The 22531-nt window shown below is 41.9% G+C and overlaps 1 protein-coding gene across 1 annotated transcript in view; it reads right to left on the bottom strand.

The window, feature by feature from the left end:
* Nucleotides 1-21581, bottom strand: part of LOC102302711 (A disintegrin and metalloproteinase with thrombospondin motifs 2) — a 140371-nt gene extending 118790 nt beyond the window's left edge. The window contains exons 1-2 of the mRNA XM_014333279.2: nucleotides 21295-21581; nucleotides 19331-19737 (exon numbers count right to left, since the gene is read on the bottom strand). Coding sequence (XP_014188765.1) covers nucleotides 19331-19737; nucleotides 21295-21382 — 495 coding nt within the window. The 5' untranslated portion in view covers nucleotides 21383-21581. The remainder of the gene's footprint in view (nucleotides 1-19330; nucleotides 19738-21294) is intronic.
* Nucleotides 21582-22531: the final 950 nt, after the last annotated feature.

The following is a 22531-nucleotide window of genomic DNA, read 5'->3' on the forward strand; positions in this document are numbered from 1 at the left end:
TATTTCCATGGTGGTTGTGTGGTGTGAAGTAACAAAAACAGAAGACACCAGCGGCAGAGCGAGATCATTTTTGTAGGGCTGATCTGGCTCAGACCATTCTCCTAGCAGCCAAAGCCATCATAAGGAGATTTTTGGTGCAGTACTGTATATATTTCATCTTGTGACCACCAGCAACCGTTCCCCACCTGCATTTTTCACTAGCAACCAGAAGTTGCCGTAGGGGTTACTATCTAAAGATATTCAACAAGAATTAATGAGACACTGAAACTTCATTTTGTCATCTATTTGCTTAAACCAGGGGTGTCAAACACAAGGCCGGGGCGCCAGAATCAGCTCAGCAAAGACCCCAAACCGACCCACAAGATGGAAAATGTGAAGGAGAAGATTATTTCCTACTGATAAACACTAAAAATAATTTAATTATAGATAAACAATGACAATTAAAACACAAAAAAAGGTGTTGTTTTATCTACTTTCTACTATAAAAATTTCAATTTCTTGCATTTACTGCAGCAGAGTTTCTTTATTGCGTAGAAAAAGTGAGATGTGCTGTTAAAATTGCATTTCTTTTTCTTATATTAAATAGGATAAAATGTGTTGTGAAACATTTTAAAACTGACAGAGACGGGAGTTTTGCTGGTTCAGCCCACTGCAGTATAAAGTAGGCTGTATGCATGTGACCCTCAATGTAAAATGAGCTTGACATCCTTGATTTAAAGCATATTATGATATTTGCAGTTTGTGGGGGATAAATAACTGCAGCCATTGTATAGTTTATCTGAGTTTGTGCATTCATATTCACTTTAAAGACTGCATCTTCAGCTATGAACGACAATATCTGGTGGCAAAACACGTGCAAATTATGAGTGTGGACGAGCCCTGATTATGGTGGTCGTGCTGCTCAATTTATACGATTTTTGAAAGGACAACAAGTAAGAACAGTGTTTTCATATTAACCTAAAGATTCATGAAGATCCCTCTTATGCGTAGTACTAGTAGTAACATCTCAATTTTTAATACACTGCCCTACAAAACTGGTGTTTAATTAGATAATAACTTTTCCAGTTATTATTTAGTTATTATTTCCAGGTATTGCCTTATTAAACACCGTAATGTTATCGAGTAATTAAAACTTGCCTACCAGCTAAATCTCCTCAGTAAATTTTTCTCAGTAAAAGAACAGGTAGAGTCACACCCTCCACTACATAAAGAGTGTCTATGCAAGCACACAATAGGAGCAAGGGAAAGGAGCTAAGGACATCCAGCGCGCATACATTATACTATATGTTGTATCACATATAATGTGGTGTGAAGAAGTGTTTGCCCCCTTCCTGATTTCCTATAGTTTTTTGTTTCAAATCATCAAAGAAATTTAAATATTAGACAAAGATAACAGAACTAAACACAAACTGCAGTTTCTAAATTAAAGTGTTTACTATTACGAGGGAAAAAAACTTTGACTTATCTACATAGGATTCCAAAATCTGATCTACAGGCTCAGGGTAATATAACAGATAATCCCAAATCTATAAACGGCACACATGCACTGACACATACAGAAAGGGGGAAAAAAGGAAAAACATTTATACAGCATCTCCTCAGAGAAAACTCCAGCAAAATAAAAGATGTGGCAAGCTATCAAACTGACAATCACTGGGGAATCCCACCACTTTCAAACAAATAAATATGTGCTTGTGCACCAGTAAACCCTCCGACGTGTACTATCTCACAAAAACACACACACAATTTCACAGGCGCATTGACATACATGTGAAACACTGTTTTCCTGAGCAGCTGGGTACAGTAGACACAGTAAATTTGCCCCATTTGAGCTAAAACTGAGATTTCATCTAAAGGGGAAGCACCACGCTCCTCTATTGCCCGCAATTACTGGGGTCTGGAAGCAGAGTCAACAGCCACAGTTTTATAGAATCGCATTGTCTAGGAGGGAATCAGCCCCTTTTCACTTCTGGTTTGAGCTAAGCGCTGCTGGTCTGGGCTTCAGCAAAAGACACTTAAAGCTATCATATTCTGAAAGAGAGCAAAAAATGACTTGAGCTCCTTTTGGAAAAGGTTTTTATGCAATTTGCTGAGAGACATCCTCTGCGTTCTTTTTCATGTAATACTTTCTCAGAGATCAAACAGACACCTTAATCCTAAGAACACACACAGGCTCGTGCTTGCTACTTCACATGGTAGGGAGAAAGCCTATACGTTCAGTTTGTTTGCAATTTTCTTGTGTGTTTGTGTGGTTCATGCGGGCCATTTTTGTTCTCTGCAAGCTCCCTCGTATTGCCATTATACATCACAGCAGAGCACCAGCGAATGGTTGTGTCAAAAAGGCTGCCTTCCTCTCCGCCATATCTCATAGTTACCTCCTCTAACCAAATTACCCCCAACCCCTGCTTCACCCGCCCCCTCATCCGTTAGACACTGAGAGATGAGTTTCAGAAAACAGCTGCCTAAAAAAAGACAGCAGCCATGTCCAGTCGTATCTCAGAAGAAATGAGAATAAATGAATAAATTCCACAAAGAAAGATCCCAGCTTTTCTGCAGAAGCTCAAAACCCATTTAGAAGAAGAGTGATGTTTTCCTGTTGCTTATCAATTTTGCTACCATTTACTATAACATTTATAGCCAGTTTGTGAATGCTTTTACGATCACTGAAAATCCTCCTGCACACAGGGAAGCATGAAGCAGCGCCTTTGTTCAAAGTAAACAGAGAAATGCAAGCAAAGTTTCCCACTGTAACGCAGAGGAAAAGCCTGCCTGTTCATTCATGAACGCTTTAAGAATCAACAATCTGTTGAGAAAACAGGTGGCGACCACAATGCATTTTGATCTCTGCACCACCTGATGTCAATGTGAATATCGTAATATATCACTTTAGTGAATCTTCCTTTAATTCAATCCAAAATGCTGCAAATTCTTACTGGATCAAATGCTATATGGGACATCAGAATGTGAACATCTGGGGCCAATCATACATCTGATTGATACAATACATCGGTTAAAATAAAAACAGAAAATACACTTGAATGCACTGTTTTCAAAATATTCTTGGAAATAATTCATGGAGACTGACCATTATATTTGCAGAAGCACATATTTGCCAAAAATATCAGTATCAGGATTTATTTTGGCCGATAAAACCAATTTAAAAAGTAAAGAAGAGATAAGAAACACCCTTCAATAATATAATAAATGCTGATGTTGCATAGGTTGGCCACCAGAGGGAGCTTTGCAACACCTGTTTGCACCACAGAGTAATCCATGATGATTTTGAAACTATATAGTCATTTTATCATAGTAAAGACGTGTAAATAACTACATATATCACATGTTATTGAAATCTATGTTATATATGTCTGAAAGGAAAAATAATTGGCTAATATATCGGATTTATAACTCACTAAATACCGTTATTGATACCGGCCTTAAAATTCTGGGTTTACTAAATAGTTTTTTCACCTTTATCCAAAATCGACGAAGGACATACCAGGTTTCTGTCCTAACTGTCTTTAAGTGAACAATGCAACTTTAAAGCTGACAGTGTACTATATTTCTCATGCAGAGCTTGAGAGTGACATGATAAACTGGGCTCACTGGTAACATTAGCAGGTAGAGTACTCAGTGTAAGGCAACAACAGCTTGTGGCTCAGCCGGGGCTATGACCTCTACACACTGTAGTGGGAGGGAGGGAGGAAGACGTGAAGAGGCCAAAAGAGAGATAATGATGGATGGCCAGGGGAGAAAAGAGAAACAGCAAGAAAAAGAAAAGTGCATCAGACAAAGCAGGCTTCAGTTCAAAACATCAGCCTTATCTGAACACCTTTACCTGCTTTTGTCATGCTCTAAACACCTCAGCATATCCTCACACACATGATTAGTTAGAGGTTCTTTAGTTGAATTAACGCTTTTAACTGTGAGACTGCACTTTCAAAGACATGAGCACAGCTGCCAATAATTGTGCTGATATATTAAATACAGAAAAAGCAAAAGGAAAGAAAACAAACAAAAAAAAAGACTTACAAAGCCGCCATCAAGCTCTGAAACACTGACAACATTTTATCTTTAACTAGACCGATACGGTGGAAAACACTTGGAAATGACACACAGTAGCTTATCTTACAAAGACATGTAGTAAATACAAAATTTACAACTATGGTGCAACATTTTCAACCCTTTAAGCAGTTTAGAAGAAGTCTTTTTGAGCTATGCCAAGACTTTGTTATACAAAAAAATGAAAAATTTACCTTAATATTAGCACTTACAACGAGCCAGATCATATAAAAAAAAAAAAATGCAGGATTTCAGTGTAATTTTGAATAGGATTCATTTCAAAGCACAGATTTTAGCTTTTTAAATCACAAAGATCAGCTCACTAGGTACTTCGAACTTTATATTAGCTCAGCAACTAAACAAGCAGCGCAAATACAGTCTACACATGCTGCATTTTTACCTGCAAATGATCCCAGTGCATCTGACAACTGACCGCGGAGCTCACTCCTACAGGAAAGCGTTCGGCTCAGTTGGCACAAAGCCAACACGCCCAAACAACAAAAGGCACAAAAAAATATGAGTGGCTTTAGGAAATTACATTTGGCCAAAAATATATGACACACAGTGGAAAACTCCATGGCGATTATGATTGATTCCAAACCCTTGACCAGAAAAAAACTCAGCTGACAGAAGAACTGTACTGCAAATACAGCCGAAATATGAGGAAGCATGCTTCCCAAAATTACTGAATAAATGTAATCTCAAGCACTTTATCTGCAGCACCGCTATTTGCTCGAACAGTAAATCTAGTGTGTGCAGCCCTCTGTTTTACTATTTATTGATCAAATCTTATTCGTGGGATTTGTAACTGAATAGATGTTAATCCTTATTCATTCTTCCTCAGCGGGTACTTCACAAATACTCGTATGTATTTTTTTTTCTTTTTCTTTTTTCAGCTGGTGATAAATAAAGAGCTAGGTTGGGGGAATAAAAACACAGGGGTGAATGATGGCTTCATGCTGTCACACGCCAGCAAAAAGGACAGAGAAGAGGGTCCTATCACATCGCATCACAGTCAGCTGCAGCCACACCCGCCCTCAGAGCATAGACCCTGCTGCTGAGCAAGGACAGGAGAGGTGAGGAGGGTGGTATCCCCTTCTGTTATCCTCCTTCTTCTATTAGTCTCAACTCTCCAAAATGTCTTATTTCAGCTGTATCTCATTGCTCATCCAGCTTGCCTGTCATCCAGCCATTTCCCTCCCCTCTTCACATGCTGCAAGTCTCCCAGATTTGGCCATGACAGGGATTTGTGGGGTGGATCCCAGCCTCAGGACAGCGCTTGCAGAGTATAGTTTGGTTGGCGGTTTGTGTGTGAGTAGGAGTGGGTGAAATGGAAAGAGAGAAAGAGGATTAGAAATGAACTGTGGAGATAGAGCACAACCTGACAATAAGTCCCTTCTCCCCAGTGTGTCTGTAGTTGAGTGTCAGCTTGTGTGAAAGAGAGAGGCGAAGGATTAGCTTGTGAGAAAGGAATCATTTCCCTTTGTATTCCAAGTGATGCTGTCAATCACTGCACTGTAAAAAGGAGCACTCACTGTGTGTGTGTGTGTGTGTGTGTGTGTGTGTGTGTGTGTGTGTGTGTGTGTGTGTGTGTGTGTGCTGTGTGTGTGGTGTGTGTGTGTGTGTGTGTGCGTGTGCTGTGTGTGTGTGTGTGGTGGTTGTGTGTGTGTGTGAGAGAGAGAAAGTGAGAGAGGGAATAGGTTGGTAGCTAAAAGAATGTTTTAGATATGGCCATAAAAAAACCCAATAGTCATAGTCTGACAGCAGAGCTATTTTAGCATTTATCTTTTGCTCCTTCATTTCCATTTGATATAGTTAATACACCTTGTGACTAAATGGCACCACGCATTTCAAAAATAAATAGCGACATCGCAGTAAAGGAGACCTGTGCAGCACTTACACAAATGCAAACATAAATGGTGGACTAGGAAATTGTTTAACCTCATTCTTTATTGATCACTGATGGGATTTTCTTTCCCCTTTCCACAGAGGCCAGGGGTAAGGGCTGGCTATGAAAGGAGCTTGACGTGTTGGGGTTGACGGACACTTCAGCCGAGCAGATTTGTTTTAATCTGATGATCATATTCAATATACTGGCAATCGTTTAAATTTAAAGTAACTGATCGGGATATAAGCTTTCTAGCTGTAAACATTTCAAAAAAGCAGAATTTAATTGATTTATGATGACAGGGTTTTTAAAAATATATTATCTGCTTGCAGTTTAACCAGTTCTTTTATCTGGTGCTCAAAAAAATTAAGGGAAGTTATTTTTTGGTGTAATTTTAAATCCAGCCTTCATGAGTTTTTCCTGGTAGTTTGAAGGTTCTGCACTGTATCTTAGCTGTTTCTAGGACTGTGCTCTTCTGGACAGAGGCCTCTAATGTTGTGTCTGGAATCTGCTGAAGCCAGTCTTCCAGTATTTGGGTTAAAGATCCTAATGCTCCTTTACCACTGGGACCACCTTGGACGTTAACTTCCACATTCACTCCAGTTGTTCCTTGAGCCCCTGGTACGTCTCTGTTGTTTTGTGCTCCTTATTCCTGATGTTGCTGTCTGCTGGGATTGCCACAGTTACAGATGTGGTTTCACCACTATGTCTGCTTGGTTGGCCAGTAGCTACTTGGCTGTCTGGAGCTTGAAGTCTCACGGGACTTCAGTGCTTGTCACATTTAGCCCCCTTTGATGGTGTCTCCCATCATAAATTGGGGAATTCTAGTCTGTATGCAGCACAGATGTTTGTGTACACTGTCCCAGCGACTTGATTGTGCCTTTCAGTGTTTGTGGTCCCAGTCTGCATCATATATCTTGCTACTGTATGCAGGACTGCCTCTGGGGCCCCGTTACATAGTCTGCAATTTGGGTCCTGTTGGTTGTTGGTAGACTTCTGCCTCTGTGGATTTGGTGTTTAGGCGCTGTTCTTTCTCTGCCATGAAATGAGCCTCTGTGCTGTCCTTTAGGCCGACATTTTCTATCCACTGGCAGGATATCTTGATGTCAGCCACTGACCTTTGTACATCTTTAGCATGGTTCCCACTTGTTTGTGGGATACCCAGATACTTGAAGCTCTCCTGTATACCTGCTACTCTGCCTTCTGGTAACTCCACACCCTCAGTCCAGATTACATTTTCTCTCTTTGCAACCCTTAGGCTACACTTATCCAGTTCAAATCACATTCCAAAGTCCTGGTGAGATGGATCAGTGACTTAGTGCCTCAATCATTCCTTTGCATATAGCTTGATGTTATCTACTGTATGTACAGGAGACCACTTATGGTCACTTTACTCCTGAATCTATATCTATATTCACATTTGGGCTTACGAGGCTGAGGCCTAAATATCAGGGACAGTGCATCACGTTGGTATATTCCATACTTGATGGCAACTTGTGCACTTGCCTTGTAATTGTCCTCTACTGATGTCCCACTGATTTTCTGATAAATATTATTAGTGCACTATTAACCTTGTACAGTGCCAAGGACTCCAATATTCATGTGTGAGGCATTCAGTTGTAGGCATTCTTGAGGTCAGTCTAAGTGGTGCTCAGGTGGACTGCCTGGTTTTAAAGTCCTTGCATACTGCTTTATCGACCAGGACCTTGTGGTTTGGCCTTCTGGCACTTTAGACCCCATGCCTTTCTGAGCTGTGCCTATGTCTTGACTCATGTCTACTCAGCTTGGTTGCTGCAATTGCTGAGGGGAACTTCCATCTTGTGGAGAGGCAGATAATTGGCCAGTAGTGTGATGGTGTCGTACCCTGGATCAAGATTGTTCTACTCTGTGTTAGCCAGTATAGATAACTACCTACTGTTAGCAGCCCTGTTATTTGTGCTGCCAGGTAATCATGGAGTGCTTCTTTAAGATTATTTAGTCAGTAGGTGTGGAGCTTGTCAGGTGCTGTCCAACTCTTCAAAGATTTATTGTTGGATGTCTGGCTTTGTGATGTTGACTGGCTCTTGCTCTAGGAGGTTGCTGTGGTCTGCTCTGTGTGATGCATCTTTCTGTCAGATGTTTTTCTAGTAATGCCTGGTTTCAGCTCTGGGTACGTCTGTTCTTGTGCTATTTTTCCCTTGTAGCTGAGCGATGGATGATCGGAAAACAGGCAATTTACTCTTTTGGCCTCTGCTTCTCTGGTCTATCACTTTAGCCAAGTGGCCAGAGCTGCAAATCTTTCTTTTTTTAGAGCCTCAGTTATGAACATCTTCTTGCACCTCTTTTTCATCCAGGACCTACTTCTCAGGACACCTTTCTGCACGTCATTTACCCAAGTAATATCCTTGATTTTGGATTCCAGCCCTATATTCTTAATGGGGGGCTTCCTCTATGCATAATCATATACTATTATTAATGTGTCAGTGGCATATACAGTTCAGTAAATAATTCTTTGATCTCCTGCAGAATTTGTAAGCTTGCGCTTACAAAGAAATGATCAATCACTATCTTTTATGGCAGTCTAATTTTAATGGGGAGCACCAACCAAAAATCCAGAAAAAAAAGCACATCAGATTTTGGCCAAGATCTTCATCCTCAGCTTATGCCAAACATCAGAATTCTTTGAGTCAAAGAGCGTGACTCAAATAACCACTCATTGCAGTCAAGGTTTGTGTTTGAGAAGAGCATCTCTTATCTCTTCATGTTGAACCTTGAAGTAGATGGCCTACAGCAGCAGAGCACCACGCTGGGTGCCACTCCTGCCAGCTAGAAACAGGAAACTGAGGTTACATTTCTCATGGACTTGCCAAAACTGGACAACAGACTCTGCCTTATGTCAGTGCTTCGGGGTGCTAGTGGTGGTGTAATGGTGTGGAGGGATATTTTATTGGCCCACTCTGTTCCTCATTGTACCAACTTAGCATTGTTTACATGATGTGTTATCTAACAAGATAACACATCATGTCACAAAGCTAAGATTCACTCTAATTGGTTTCTTAAACATGACAGTGAGTTCACTGAACTCACATGGCCTTCACAGCTTCCAGATCTCAATCCAACAGAGCACCTTTGAGATGTGGCAGTTTTATAATATAATGCAAGTAAAAAAAATAAACTAATAATAATAATAATAATAATAATAATAAATAAAAATAAACAATAGGGCGTTGGGGGAGAATTTTTCTGAGATTAGAGTCAGAAACTTATGAGAAGAAAGAAAACAATGAATGGGTGGAAGGATTTTGCTTGATACACAATCCATAAAAAATGCACTCTACCTCATCAACAGTGACTCCATTTGTCATTCCCTGTTTGAATTAGTGGGTTTAATTTCACTGATAATTTATATTATTTTTCTTGGAAATGTTAAATATGAGAGTACATTTGACTTTTCTTTCCTTGGTAATTTTTAAATTTTGTTTTTAGCCATGAACTTACTTGTTTAAGCTCGAATAATACTCATGAGTAATGACAAAGTATTGCTTTTCTCTCACATTCTCTGCCTTGCTCTGTATTATCTGTATTGATAATAATAATAATAACAATAATAATAATGATGATGATGATGCTTTTGTTGTTATTCCATCTCAGATGTTGTTTAAACTTCTTTTTAATCCTATTAAAACCTACAGCAGCTGTTGATAAGGTGCATGACCCTGTCCCTGATTCAGAGGATGCATTCAGCCTAACAATGCAGTTGCCAAATCTCACACAGTGCTTTACATGGTCAAGGTCATCTCAAAGTCTCCATTACATCTTGGCAAACAGATTACATAATTGTAAGGCAGTATCCAAAGCTTTCCCTGTACATGTTGGCAGATGATCAGTCACAGTGATCAAAGCACTAGATGTGTTTCTTTGTTTTTGCTGCTCCACTCCAGCCCCCACAGAGTCAGTTATTAGAATACAATATATTATTATATAATATATTACATATGCTGGTACTGTAACAATTCCCGAGATCCTCATACACTGGCAAAAAACCCCAAACCTAACACGCTGGGAGAGAAAAAGTGATTATTTTTCTCTTGCAGAAAACAAAAACAGGAAGCCTTAGTAAGATGAGGAGGGTGTGAGTTTCTGTTTTGAGGTGCGATTCTTGCCGCTTAGCTGCCTGCTGCACCAAGCAAAATGTTTTTTGAACTGTAGATACTGTATGCCGACAGAGATGCAGACAGATAGACAAGATCTGTTTCGTTAAGGAACATGCAAACTGAAAACCAAAATGAGAAGGCACAATCCAACTAATACAAGCAGGCTGGCAGAAAACGCACACGCACGGACAGGAACTGTAAACATATATTATCTATGCTCGGTCAGAGTGTGTGAGCTTCTGGATGCAAGTAAGTGACCTCGGATTAGTCGAAACAATAAAAAGCCACAATTCTTCAAGTTAATTAAGACAGCCCCGTTCTCTATTCCTTCTTTCAGAGCACTGAGCAGGTGGTGATGGTTATGTCGTCGCAGTTGTTCTTGTTCAGGTTTGCGCACATTAAGATTCTGTTGAGCTGTGCTTCCCCCCCACCCCCGAGTTACTCTCATTTTCCTCCCTCCCCCACACTCCCTCCTGTCTGTCTCTTTCTCGCTCGCTCTCTCCCTCTCTCTCATGTTGTGTTTTGTTTGTGAGGATTATGTGGGGAAAACTTCCAGACAAGTGGAAGCTTTAAGACTACAAAGCCACCTGTGTGGTGGCTGGGAGGTAAAACAGTGTGGCCGCTGGAGACTTGGGTCAGGTCAATCAGGGGAGGCAGGCAGAAGGCTTGTTAAGATGCTGAAACAAGTAAAGGATGTCTCGTCCTGTTTCCAAGATCCTCCTCGGAGGCTGCTGGGACCTACAGAACTGCCGATGTGGCCAGCATCGATCAGCTTCCTGCAGCCTGTGGGGCTGGCTGGCTAACTGAATGTCTGTCAAGCTGATGGTGGCTGTCCAGCAGGCAAGAAAACATTTCCAAAAAGGCTCATTTCTACTGAATTGCATTTTTTATTATTCATTTTTATTGTGCTTTCACTTAGCTCGTCTTAACTTGATGGTCAGAATTCAATTTAGCTTTATCCCTGCATTTTTCTCCTCGTTGTAAGAAACTGGGCGTGACAGGCTTAATTTGTTTATCTTGATCCTGAAATGCTCTTTGTCCAGTCAAGTGGTACAACTCTGGATCATTGTCACTGCCTGAAATGACATGCCTGATTGCTGACAGCCTATCCCAGCTGTCATAAGGTGAGAGAAGCGGTCACCCTGGACAGGTCGCCAGCCCAGGGCACATAATGGAAACAGGAAATCCCAATATCATTAGCCATATTGGTTCTGGCTCCAGGAGGCTTCACTCTTGCACTGCAGCCCTGAACTTCACCTGGACTTACCTGGCGGCGGCGCATGTGAGAACACAAATGTCCGAGGCAATTTCTAACTGGCAAACTCACTAATGCAAAGTCATGTTGTATTGCTTCAAAGAGGGAATAGCACAGCAAATTTTTCAGAGACACAAAACTCTATGTATAGAGTTTGCAGAACAATATGATAATAAAAGTTAGAAAACAGGTTTCACCAGAGCAACTAATGAACTTATGCTATGATAATATATATTATGGATACACTTGTGATTTTTATTATGATAACTCCTGTTTTGGGTCTGTGAACATCTACCTTGTGAATCAGTGGAACAGTTCTGCTTCGGCTGTTGAGTTATGGCAGCTAAACTTTACCCTTAAAAAAATTCTCCCATAGATTTCCACTCGGGATTCACTGAGTGCCTCGTCTCTCTCTTAAAATGTCTCCAACGAAGTGCCTTATTTCATCCCCACTGCCACGTCATTTGAGCTTATTTTACCAGGTTTCGGCGTATAAAAATAACTCTCTGTAATCATGACATCACAGAGGTGATTCCCTTAAAAATCACCTGGGGTTCCACTGCGTTATTTTCCTCGGTGAATCCTGTTATTTCAACCACTCGAACAAACCTGGAGCTCCGAGGCAGCCAGCGCTCTGTGAATGACAGAGAGTGAGGGGAAAGGACGGCAAGGGGGCTGGTTAAGTGCACTGAGTGAGTGGCAGTAATCACAGCTCTGGTAAAAGCACTCATTTGCTCTGTGTTGCATTCCTCAGAATGGGCCTCCTCTCCATCTGATTCTAGCTCTCTTTCCCTCTGCTTCTCTCTCGATCTGATAATAGCTCTAGATTGAGTAATTGTGTGTTTGAGTAGCGCTACACTGTAGGGTGGAAACCTGCAATCAGATACTGAGAACACAGTTCTCTCTCTCTCTGTCTCTTCATTCATACCATGCCTCAGCAGTCTGGCCTCTCCACACCCAGCCCTCCCTTCAGCCCTGCAGTTCCTGCAGGGCTCACCCCTATGCTTCGTTTTTTTTCTCCCTCTCTTTCTACACACAGCTTAGTCTACACAGCCAGCGAGGGCCGGGGTCAATAACAGCTGTGCGCCGTGCTGTAATTGATGTCATCATTTCAATTTGAGCTGATTACAGTTGAGAGCTGCTTATCGTGTGACCCGGGGTGGAATAACATGCTGTAGGGCCCAGCGAGCTGTCACGCCTGACCAAGCTTAACTGCTGGACTGGATGGATGGATGAGTTGGCTCAGCCCAGGGCTTCCTTCTCTATTGACTTCTAATGCAGAGGTAATGACTGAGTGCATTACAGGGGCATGGCTGGCGCAAGTGTCTGTGTCGCTGGCATTTAATAGTTCTGGGGCTATTATTGTGATAGGCCTGCCCCTCTGTCAACACTCTCTCACATGATTACCCCTCAGTTGGCACAGAGCTGGGTGCATGTGAGTGTTCACTCCCATACTGTATGCATGTGTGTGTATGTGTGTATGTGTGTGTGTGTGTGTGTGTGTGTTTAGAAGCTAAAACTTTACCATCTTTAATACTTAAGGTAGAACAGTAACAACGTCAGTTGCATTGAATTAATACAATGATGTATTTTTTCATAGTATGTAGTATTTGCAAGGAATGTGCCAACTCCAAGCATCCACCCACAGAAAATAAATAAATAAAACACCTGTCAGTGCTTTGGCATTTCTCCTTGCAGTTCATATCTGAGTCTTTTCAATGAAAGCACCAAAATAACACTGCCGCCTTCCGGCATTCCTGCTGTGTACTAATAACACACATGAACAGACTGCGGCACACAGCCACGCATAAATACGGCACATTAGAATCTAGAAAGGGCTACGCCTTCAGGACTAATTATCTGCTAATATAATTATAGCCACTTTATGAAAATACTACACATAAAATATCTTCTAGTTAGTAAGATCTTGAGCTTGCTGTTAACACAAACAGCGGGCACTGCCCTTAACCCCCAACACCACTTGTGCGATCAACACTTAGGAGCAGAGCTGCTGCTAAAAACAGACAAAGCCCGCTCACTAAAGGAACACTGCCTCTTACTGTCTCCTTCCTTTTTGCCGGAGCTCTGAATCTGTGGGTGTTGGGGAGCCACATTCTTTTTCTTTCTCTTTCTCTGTCATTTCCCTGACTCTTTTAATACCTTCATTAGGAGGGCTCTCCTGTTTGCTGCTACCGCTGCTGGCCAAAAAACACGAGACAGAGAGAGAAGTGAGGGGTGGAGACAATAAGAGAAATGTGTGCAGTAGTTTTTGTCATGCAAAGAAGTAAAGATGGTTCAGATTAAAAAAATTTTTTTTTTTCATTTTACCATTGGCTTGAGCATTTGACTGAATTGCAAAGGTGTGTTTTCTGTTGTGTTTATGAGGACCCACAAGGTATGCAACATATATCCTATCTGTGGAAATGTGGGTTCTGTTATCCAGGTGTGTATCCACCTTGATTTTAGGAGAAAAAGCCAAGATGACAGGTAACTCACTTCCTCTGTTAAAGCCTTTAGGATCGCTTCTCATACTCCCAGATTTTTGGCCTACCCAGACCCTCTGTTCCCACAGTAGACTATAGCTGACACCCCATTTGTCACAACATGCTGATTACCTGAAGCAGAAAGCCTCAAACTGGAGATAAATATCTGCATTTGCCACGCTGCAGTCGCAGATTATATTTGTCTGCTAGTAGGACAAAGCATTCATCTCTCAATCTACCACAGTTTAAACATTATTCAAGCATTATCTGCTTTGTGACACGATTTGCTGCACAGTCTTGACATTACGGTTGGAGCTCTACCTGTAAACGGCTGTCTAAATATTCCACCGGGAATACCGACATATTTCTGATGGAATATGTCGGTATTCCAGGTGGGATATGTGGATATTTCACACTTTCAGTCATTTTACTCCATCATCTCCTGTCTGTCCATAATTTTTTTTTTTCTCTCTCCCTTCTTTTTACAAGATTCTTCTTGTCTTTACAAGCTTTCTCTTTAGTTGTTGTGTGTTCGCATTTATGCGTGCCAAACTTTAAAGTTTAGAATGAACTGCTGCAGTGTAATCCTTGACCATTTCAGCCTGTGTGGCCACTTGAAAGACAGGGCCACTTCAAACTTAATAGTGTGCATAGAGCGCTCGCTTTGATTATTTGGTCTCATAAGCGGAGCTCATCGAGAGCAGAATTTTATAAAAACTTAAAGAAAAGCATTACTAGGAAAGAAAAATTAATTTATATGATGTACAAGCCTCCCAAGTGGAAATTACTGCATCTCTGGCTGACAGTTTACAAAGCTACCCTGTGCCAGTCCTCAGAATCTCAAGGCGAGAACGTTTTAATGGATAATTTTGTAATCCTCAATGTCCTATAACTGCAGGGGAAAAGGAGGTCCTCTGACCCTTGACCTTCCACAATCAGGCCGACACAGTCACAAACACGGCAGGAAAGCTGAAGGAAAGGCCACAAGTATGGCCAATCACTCTCACACATACACAGTGAGAGAGTTTTGTTTTTTGTTAAATAATGATGACAAAATCTTAAATATCCATTTATCACTTTCTTAACCACTTATCCAAATAAAGCGGAGCGGGCTGAAGCCTATCCCAGCTGTGCTAACACTGGACAGATTGCCAGACAATCACAAAGCTACTATGAAGGCATAGACACACCATTCACAACTACAGCCAATTTAGAATTGCCAGCTAACCTCATTGAGGCAACCAGAGCACCCGGAGAAAACCCGCATAGGCAGAGAGAGAAGATGCACCTCCTGCTCCGAGTGCCAACCGCCCAACCACGGCACCACTTCGCCTTCAAATTTGAAATGTAAAGTAAGCGGCAGTCCCCAATATGTCCCTCTATCTTTGCAACAGCACAGCCAAAAAAAATCTTGGAACAATTCTTCTGAACCTCCAAACTCAAATACCGAATAAAGCCTTTCTGACATGGCTGCAGTCGGAGGGTTTTCCACTCATGCTGCTGCATACGTTAATCAGATAAAATCCAGACTGTGATTCTCTGAATTGTCAGATTTTCCTCCTCTAACAGGGATTATATTTGAAGACACAACATTTTCTAAGTCAAACAGGTAAACCAATAACCTGGCGCTTACATAGCCAGCATACACAAAAGCATACACATATATATATATATCAATATATCAGTTTGGCTCCCATGAAACCTGCCTGCTGCGGTCTTCTTTTAAGAGAAATGAGAATTTCAAAGTTAAAAGAGCATTGTGCAAAGAAATGAAGCTTGATGTTTTTACAGCACCATAGTTGTATTTAAATTTCATTTAGAATGACAAATGCATGCATGCACACACACACACACTGCTCAGTTCTCACCATCTATGGTATTCGGCCCCATTTTTGCCTTTAAAAGAATTTAAGAGGTTATTATTATTATTATTGTTATCTTTGGTTTAAGTTGTATTTTTTCATTTAAACACTACCTTTTCCTTTTTGTAATCGCTCTTCCCTTACCACACTCCTGGGTCACAGCCAGCTAAAGGTTCTTGGTTGTGAATGACAACAGAGGGCAGAAGACACTCTAACCAGGTGTCTGGGTCAATAAAAAAAGAAAGCGGAGGTATAGCTGGGCAAAGATGTCCTGCGCGGCTCTTCTGGCTTTAAAAAAGACGGATGTGGGCACAGCTAGGCAGAACTTGGCTGTATTTCTTGGCATGGGAGATAGGTTGTAAGAATTGATTAGTAATGATGTGAGTTGTTCAAGGGCAGAAAGAAACAAATTAAATCTAAGCAGACAGCTCTCACGTGATTATTAAAAAGGCTTTTTCTTCTCTTTTTCTTTTGACTCTTTCACGTGATACCTACAACGCTGACATCAATACTGCAAAAGAAGATACGATTTTTAAACGATTCTTAAGCCTGTCTTGAGAAGTCTTTTCATTTAGTTTTATACGCCAAAACACTTTGTGTCATTACTTGAGGGCTAAAATATATTTTAGTGCATTTCACATCTATGTATGTTTTATATTTTATGCATACTGCTTACATTCTTGAGTTAATGTGTAACTGAAAAGCAACAGGACATAAAAGTGGACGGATATTATTTTTTAGTGAGGAGACTGACAGACAGATATGTGGATACTGAACATATAACAGGCAATGCGTATGAAATACTGCAATATAATATCCACTTTTGGTGACAAAAAATATTATTCAACTTATTTATGATTATGCTGAGTCTCTCATATCACTTGATTATGATAAGAGAAAGTTCTTGGGCTGGTTTAATACCTAAAAAGTCCACACAGACGTGAGGGGCAGCACACAAATGCTCTAGTCTTTCCTTACATGCTGAAGAAGAAGAAGGATGCCCACAAGCACAGGAAAAAGTACACATGGCACAGCAGAAACTGCACGAGGAAGATGGTGACTAGTGCTGATGCTCCGACTCACTGGTAAGAAAAGGCAGTAAGAGTCAGCTATGTAAGTATTTTGCATTGTTACCCTGAAATAGACATTAGAAAAGATGTTCATACAGGATAATTAGATATAAAGGCTTAAACTAATGTAATGAAATAAGGTTGGTTTAACGTTAGCGGGCTACTCAGCAACAATCCCAGCATTTCTGTCTGTGTCCTGTTAACAAAATGTAACGTTAAGCTGTCGAATAAGCAGTCTGCCACCACAATGTCGGTGATGTAAGATGAATAATCAAATTAGTGTTCATCTAAAATCACCAAAATTAGTAAATTGGTGTGAAACTGGATATTCAGAATTGTGTACTTCTTCTGGTATCTGTACCAACGACTAAATTTCTGGTATGATGACGTCCCTGTGAGTTACTACTGTTTATAATACCAGTGGAGTGTTCAGGAATTCATCCATGCAGATTAGGGATTTTTCTAGTGACTAATTTATTAGTCGTTTAAACAATAGAAAAAAATGTGACTAGTTGACTAGTCTAAAAGACAGAAAACTGTCAGACTGAGCAAACTTTAAATGGAGGTAGTTGCACACTAAAGGAACCTGTGTGTTTGTATTTAGGATATATAGATATATATATACGATTAAAGATGTTCCTCGTGAATCAGATCATGTTTAAAATGTTACTGAAACGTGCTAACTCACTATAGCAGTGCTAGCAGCAGTAGCTGTGGTTTATCTCATGTTAGCAGCCACACGTCGGTACGGAATATGGTTACATGCCCCTTTAGTTGCTTGATTATATCCCGGTTTATCCTGATACACCATACAGCTGATCCTATTTTACATCGAACACTGCAAAGAGCCCAAACAACAGCACTGTTAGTACAGATGTCGCCTGTTTCCTTTCCTTTCCTCTAACTTTACTTCAGACAAAGTGAGTGAGAGATGCTTGTTTTATGCAGGTGTAGCGCAAAGGCAGTCCACCTATACCTGCAGAGAGTGTTTTCTGTCAATGTGGGCAGTGTCACAAGTATGTGGTACAACCAGTTTGTGGTCCACTCTTGGTCTGTTCGCCAGCCGCGAAGAAGAGCGACGTTATAACATGCAAAGATCTGAAACCGAGTGTTCAAAACACTTAAAAGTGTCCACTGCAGCCACTCTCTGTGCTTTTCATGCTGTATTTTTGATTTTTTCATCACTCCCTTCACTTTTCTGCTCCACTTTTTAACCACTCAGCATTCCACCAACACATAGGTTATCCATGTCCAGCAACATGCAACTGGTATTTTGAAGGACTACAAGGAAGTACGTTTGCAGAAACCCATCTCCATGTCCACACAGAGACACGTATGCAAACAGACACATTTGTGGGACCATAAATTGCACTAGACGGACCTGCCATGGTCTAGTTGACTATCACATCCTGAATGTGGATAACATGGGATTTTGTTCCCCATTTCTTACTATGGACAAAAAAAAAAATCAAAATCCATGCACACAAGTAGCATGTTTAAATAAAAGAAAGCAGTGCGCTCAACAAACCAATGATCAGCACTGGCTGATCTGTTATGTGTAACCAGCTACACTGCGACAGTAATCTTTATTAGAAATTGCCAAAAGGCTCTGAAATGACAGTCTGGAGCAAGCAGCAACAGCAGTGAGTTGCCACTGGCTGGTGTCAAGCTAAGTGGGCATGTCAGGCCTATGCTGTCCTGGCACCTTGCCTGCTCTCTCAGTTGCTCGCTCAGTCCCTAGTGTCCCCAACCCTAAACGGATCCAGTTGCTGTTGCTCAGCTCCAGTGGGGGGCCGATCTGGCTGACTAACAAACCCTTTTTTCTAATGAGGAAAACTCCTCCCCAAATCTCATCAGCGCCTGTGCAAACCCCCATGTGCATATTTCCTCATATTTGCTTGCCTATTTTCTTCCGCCCCGAGGCATATCTTTCACACTTGTCCATTCCACCTCTTCCCCGAGCACCGGTCTCCATCTTTCTGCGTCGTCTCATTTCGGTTCCTGTGCACAGTTTTCACACCGTCTATATCTCACTTCTCTCCCTTACTGACAGCCATTCACCAACTGTTTGCCGTCTCCTTTCTTTTTTCTCTATTCATCATCAGCTCTATTAAAAGCATTTACAATATGAGCTCTTTGAGCAACTGTTGTGCAACCAAAATATTTTGTGGTGGCTATTTAAATTTGAATGCTGTTGTAGTGTTAGCGACTTGTCCACACCTTCTGTATCTATGTATTACAAGCCTGCTAAATGCTATTTTAATAGCTGAAGTAGTGATAAATAAAGAGGCTATCTTTGAAACATCAGTAATCCCTCCTTTTCCTCTTTGCATGACTAAACTAAAAGAGGCAAGAGGACAGAGGGATGAAAACATGACTCAGGCTTTTCTCAGGGCAGACCTAGTGTTGAAGCTTGTTTAGAGGACACCAGGTAGAGCAGGATGGTTGACCCCACGAGTGCTTGTGAGGATCAAATCTTTTATGATCAGCTCTATCCATTCCCTTGTGTCTCCTTGTGTCATTTTGTCCACAGACAACTTTTCAGTCACGAGAGAAGAGCACAGGTCACACACTTACCAGGCCATCACAATTGCTGATTGCCACAGTGGCTCCTGGCCTGTCTGTGATGTCACCCACATACAAGCATTCATCGTGCAATGGCTCAGAGTACCGGATGCTGTCGTTGTCATCATGCCACTCCATCTTGGCTCCGGGTGCAACCAGCCTGGCATTGTGGCGCAGACGTAAGTGGAACTCCCGGCCGAAGATGGTGACGTTGTAGTAAAGCCTCTCCTGAGGGGGCACAGCTCCTCTTGGTCCTTCCCACTCATCATTGCCTTCTCCTACCTCCCTCCTCCGGCGCCTACGGGACTGCCCTCCTGCCATGCTGCCAGCCGAGACGGCGTGTGACAAGAAGCGGCCCTCTGCGTCCACACTGATCGGCCTAACCAGTCCATACTCCCCCAGGATGTGCTGCAGGGAGTCTAGGAAAAGGACAGGTAAGTTGGGTGGGAGGGAGGAAGGGAATGAGACAAGAGAAGGTGAAAGATGGTAAAATACACAAATGTGGGAGGCAGTCAAGAGGGAGAAGTAGAAAATTAAAAAAAAACAGCACAAAGAGGAGGGTACGTCATGGGTGAATAATGGGGGATAAATAGTGGGGAAAATCAGGAGTCATGGGAATGGAAAAAAAGAGGTGGGGGGAGGAAAAAAGGGATTAGGAAAATGTCAAGTTTGGCAAGGAATTATTTATTCCTTATTCCAAGCTGCGGTAAGGGTAGCACAGTGATAAATAAAAAGTGAAATCAGTAACCTTTCACACACACACACACACACACAGCCCCACCCATGAACCTAGAGGCGACCCCCGTGCTCGGCAGTTTGCGTTTGGAAACGGCAGCCTCAGCAGTGCACGCTGCGCTCCTGACACCTTCTGTTGCCCTTCCACCATCAACGGGAAAGTCAGTACAAGATCAAGGTGCTAATTGCTGCTTTATCACGCTGTTATATCACCCACAACCTGCTCAAACCGAGAATAAACAGAAAACCTCTATTAAAAACAACAACAACAAAATTGATCCAGTGGCTCAGACCCCCCAGCCGCTTCTTATCAATATGAACTGAAATGCATCTGTAACCACTGTTCTCATGATCATCAATATCTATGATTAAGTGATTATATTTAAACTGTTCGTACAGATAAGTATAAGACACACGTTTTTAACTGATATCAAATGACGATTTCTAAGATTAGAAAGCTCTTTCTCTTTTAGTGACATGTGACACTGACGTTACAGGTGCAACCTCGCAGCGCTCATACACTAACACATAGCCTGCACACACTGAGCCAAGGCCACTTTATGGTGTCAATGCCATTACACAGTCAAACAGTATGTTGCTGTCACCTTGTATATGGTCCCCGGATGCAGATCCACTTCTTTCTTTCTTTATTTTAATATTTAAGTATCCACCTATAACATCTAATTCATAAAGTTTGCAAACCGATAAAAGCCAAACACACAGTGTAAACATTTCTTCATCCTCCATGTTGGAGGAATGATTTGATAATAGTGTGATCAATAGGCTGACATCCGACTCCAGCGTCCTGTGACAGATCGATAGATGCGACAGCGGCCGAATCGGATAATGTTAGGCTACTTCCCTGCGAAATCCGACAGTAAACCGGTGCATCAGATGCCCTCTTACACCCCAGATAAAATTATACCCTGGACAGGGGGGGGGGGGCAAATCACAACACTGCTTGCACCGCTGAGGGACCTTCGGAAAGTCCCTTTAAGCACCACAGCAGGACACGGGCTACAGAAGTTGCAAATGCGCACCACAATATCATTTGCAACAAAACTGCAAAAGCATGGCAAAAATGAAACACAAGCAAGAAGCAGGACAGTGCCTCCCCGCTACGATGAGCTTCCACACTTCCAGTGAGCGCGCGAGAGCCCCCGCGCAGCCCAGCTGATAAGATATGATCTGATAAGGAGAACAACGTAAACACTGACCACGCTCAAGTGGACTCCACTCACCAACGCTACTGGCGATGTAAAGGCCGCTGGTGTGCAGCAGAAAGGCCGGTAGAATAATTAGGACAGTATATCCTGTTGAGAAACCCATGGCAGCTCCGAACTGCGCAGGTGAGAGAGTGGGACTCCGGGCTCCAGTGTGGTGAAGTTCCCCGCCTGGCGCGACCAGCCACGCCACGACAGCAACAGCACAGCAGCCCGCAACTAGACTGCCAAGTGCACCGGGAGAGACGGAGCTCTCCTCCCCTCTCTCTCTCTCTTTCTCTCTCTCTCCTCCTCCTCTCCGTCGAGGTCTCTCACTCTCGCTCGCTCACTCTTCTTCGCCCCCTCTCTCACTCAACTCTTCTCTTCTCTTTCCGCTCTGTCTCTCCTTCTTTCTCCCAACTTCTCTCTTGAATTCTGCGTGCTCCCACTTTTTTTCTATTTCTCTTACCTCTGACAACTCTCTGAAACTACACACACACGCACACACAGAGACCGGCCGCCGGGAGTGTCTCCTCTGTGTGATAAGTGAGGATATGTGAGAGCGATGTGCTGCGGCTGCACTGATGGACCGACAGACAGCTTTTTTTTTCTTTTTCTTTTTTTAAAGAAAAGAAAGAAAGAAATGCGCTTCATGGTACATCAAGCGCATGTCACAAACCCGAAGCATTGATTCTTATTTTTTACACTTAGACACCCTTTCCGGGACCATAACTGCTGTTAAACCCTGCACTCCACCGCACTCCGACGAGCTGCGAACCTCTTTGTAAACTTTGAATATTCCGTTAAGCTTTCTTGTTTTCAGTACGCAGCAGCGCCCCGCGTGGTGTGCTGGTAGAAATGCACTGAGTTTTGCAGGGCCCAAGGGTCCAATTTACAGCCAGCGAAAAAAAAGAAGAAGAAGAAAAAAGAAAAGAGAGAAAAGAGAAGCCTTATAGCCATAACCTGCATTGCCCTCATTTAGCACATCATTTACCCTGGTTGACCACTAATCTTCAACTGTTGTAAACAGAAATAAGATGCGTGACGTGAACTACAGAAACGAGGCAAACCATTTTTATTTCAAATTCCTTTTTTTCCCTTTTAAGAATAACATTAAGGAGAGGTAAATAAATAAATCTTTAAAATAACATCAAAATCAATTAATTTAATCTGCTGAGTCGCAAAATAAGCTTTTTTAAAAAAAAATTTTTTAAGGCAGCAGATTTATTTATAGTCTTTAGTTTCTATTCATTTTTATTCTTGTGCCAAGATTTTC

Source organism: Haplochromis burtoni, unplaced genomic scaffold (assembly GCF_018398535.1).
Source record: "Haplochromis burtoni strain Fernald_Lab_line unplaced genomic scaffold, NCSU_Asbu1 Contig_10, whole genome shotgun sequence".
NCBI lineage: Eukaryota > Metazoa > Chordata > Actinopteri > Cichliformes > Cichlidae > Haplochromis > Haplochromis burtoni.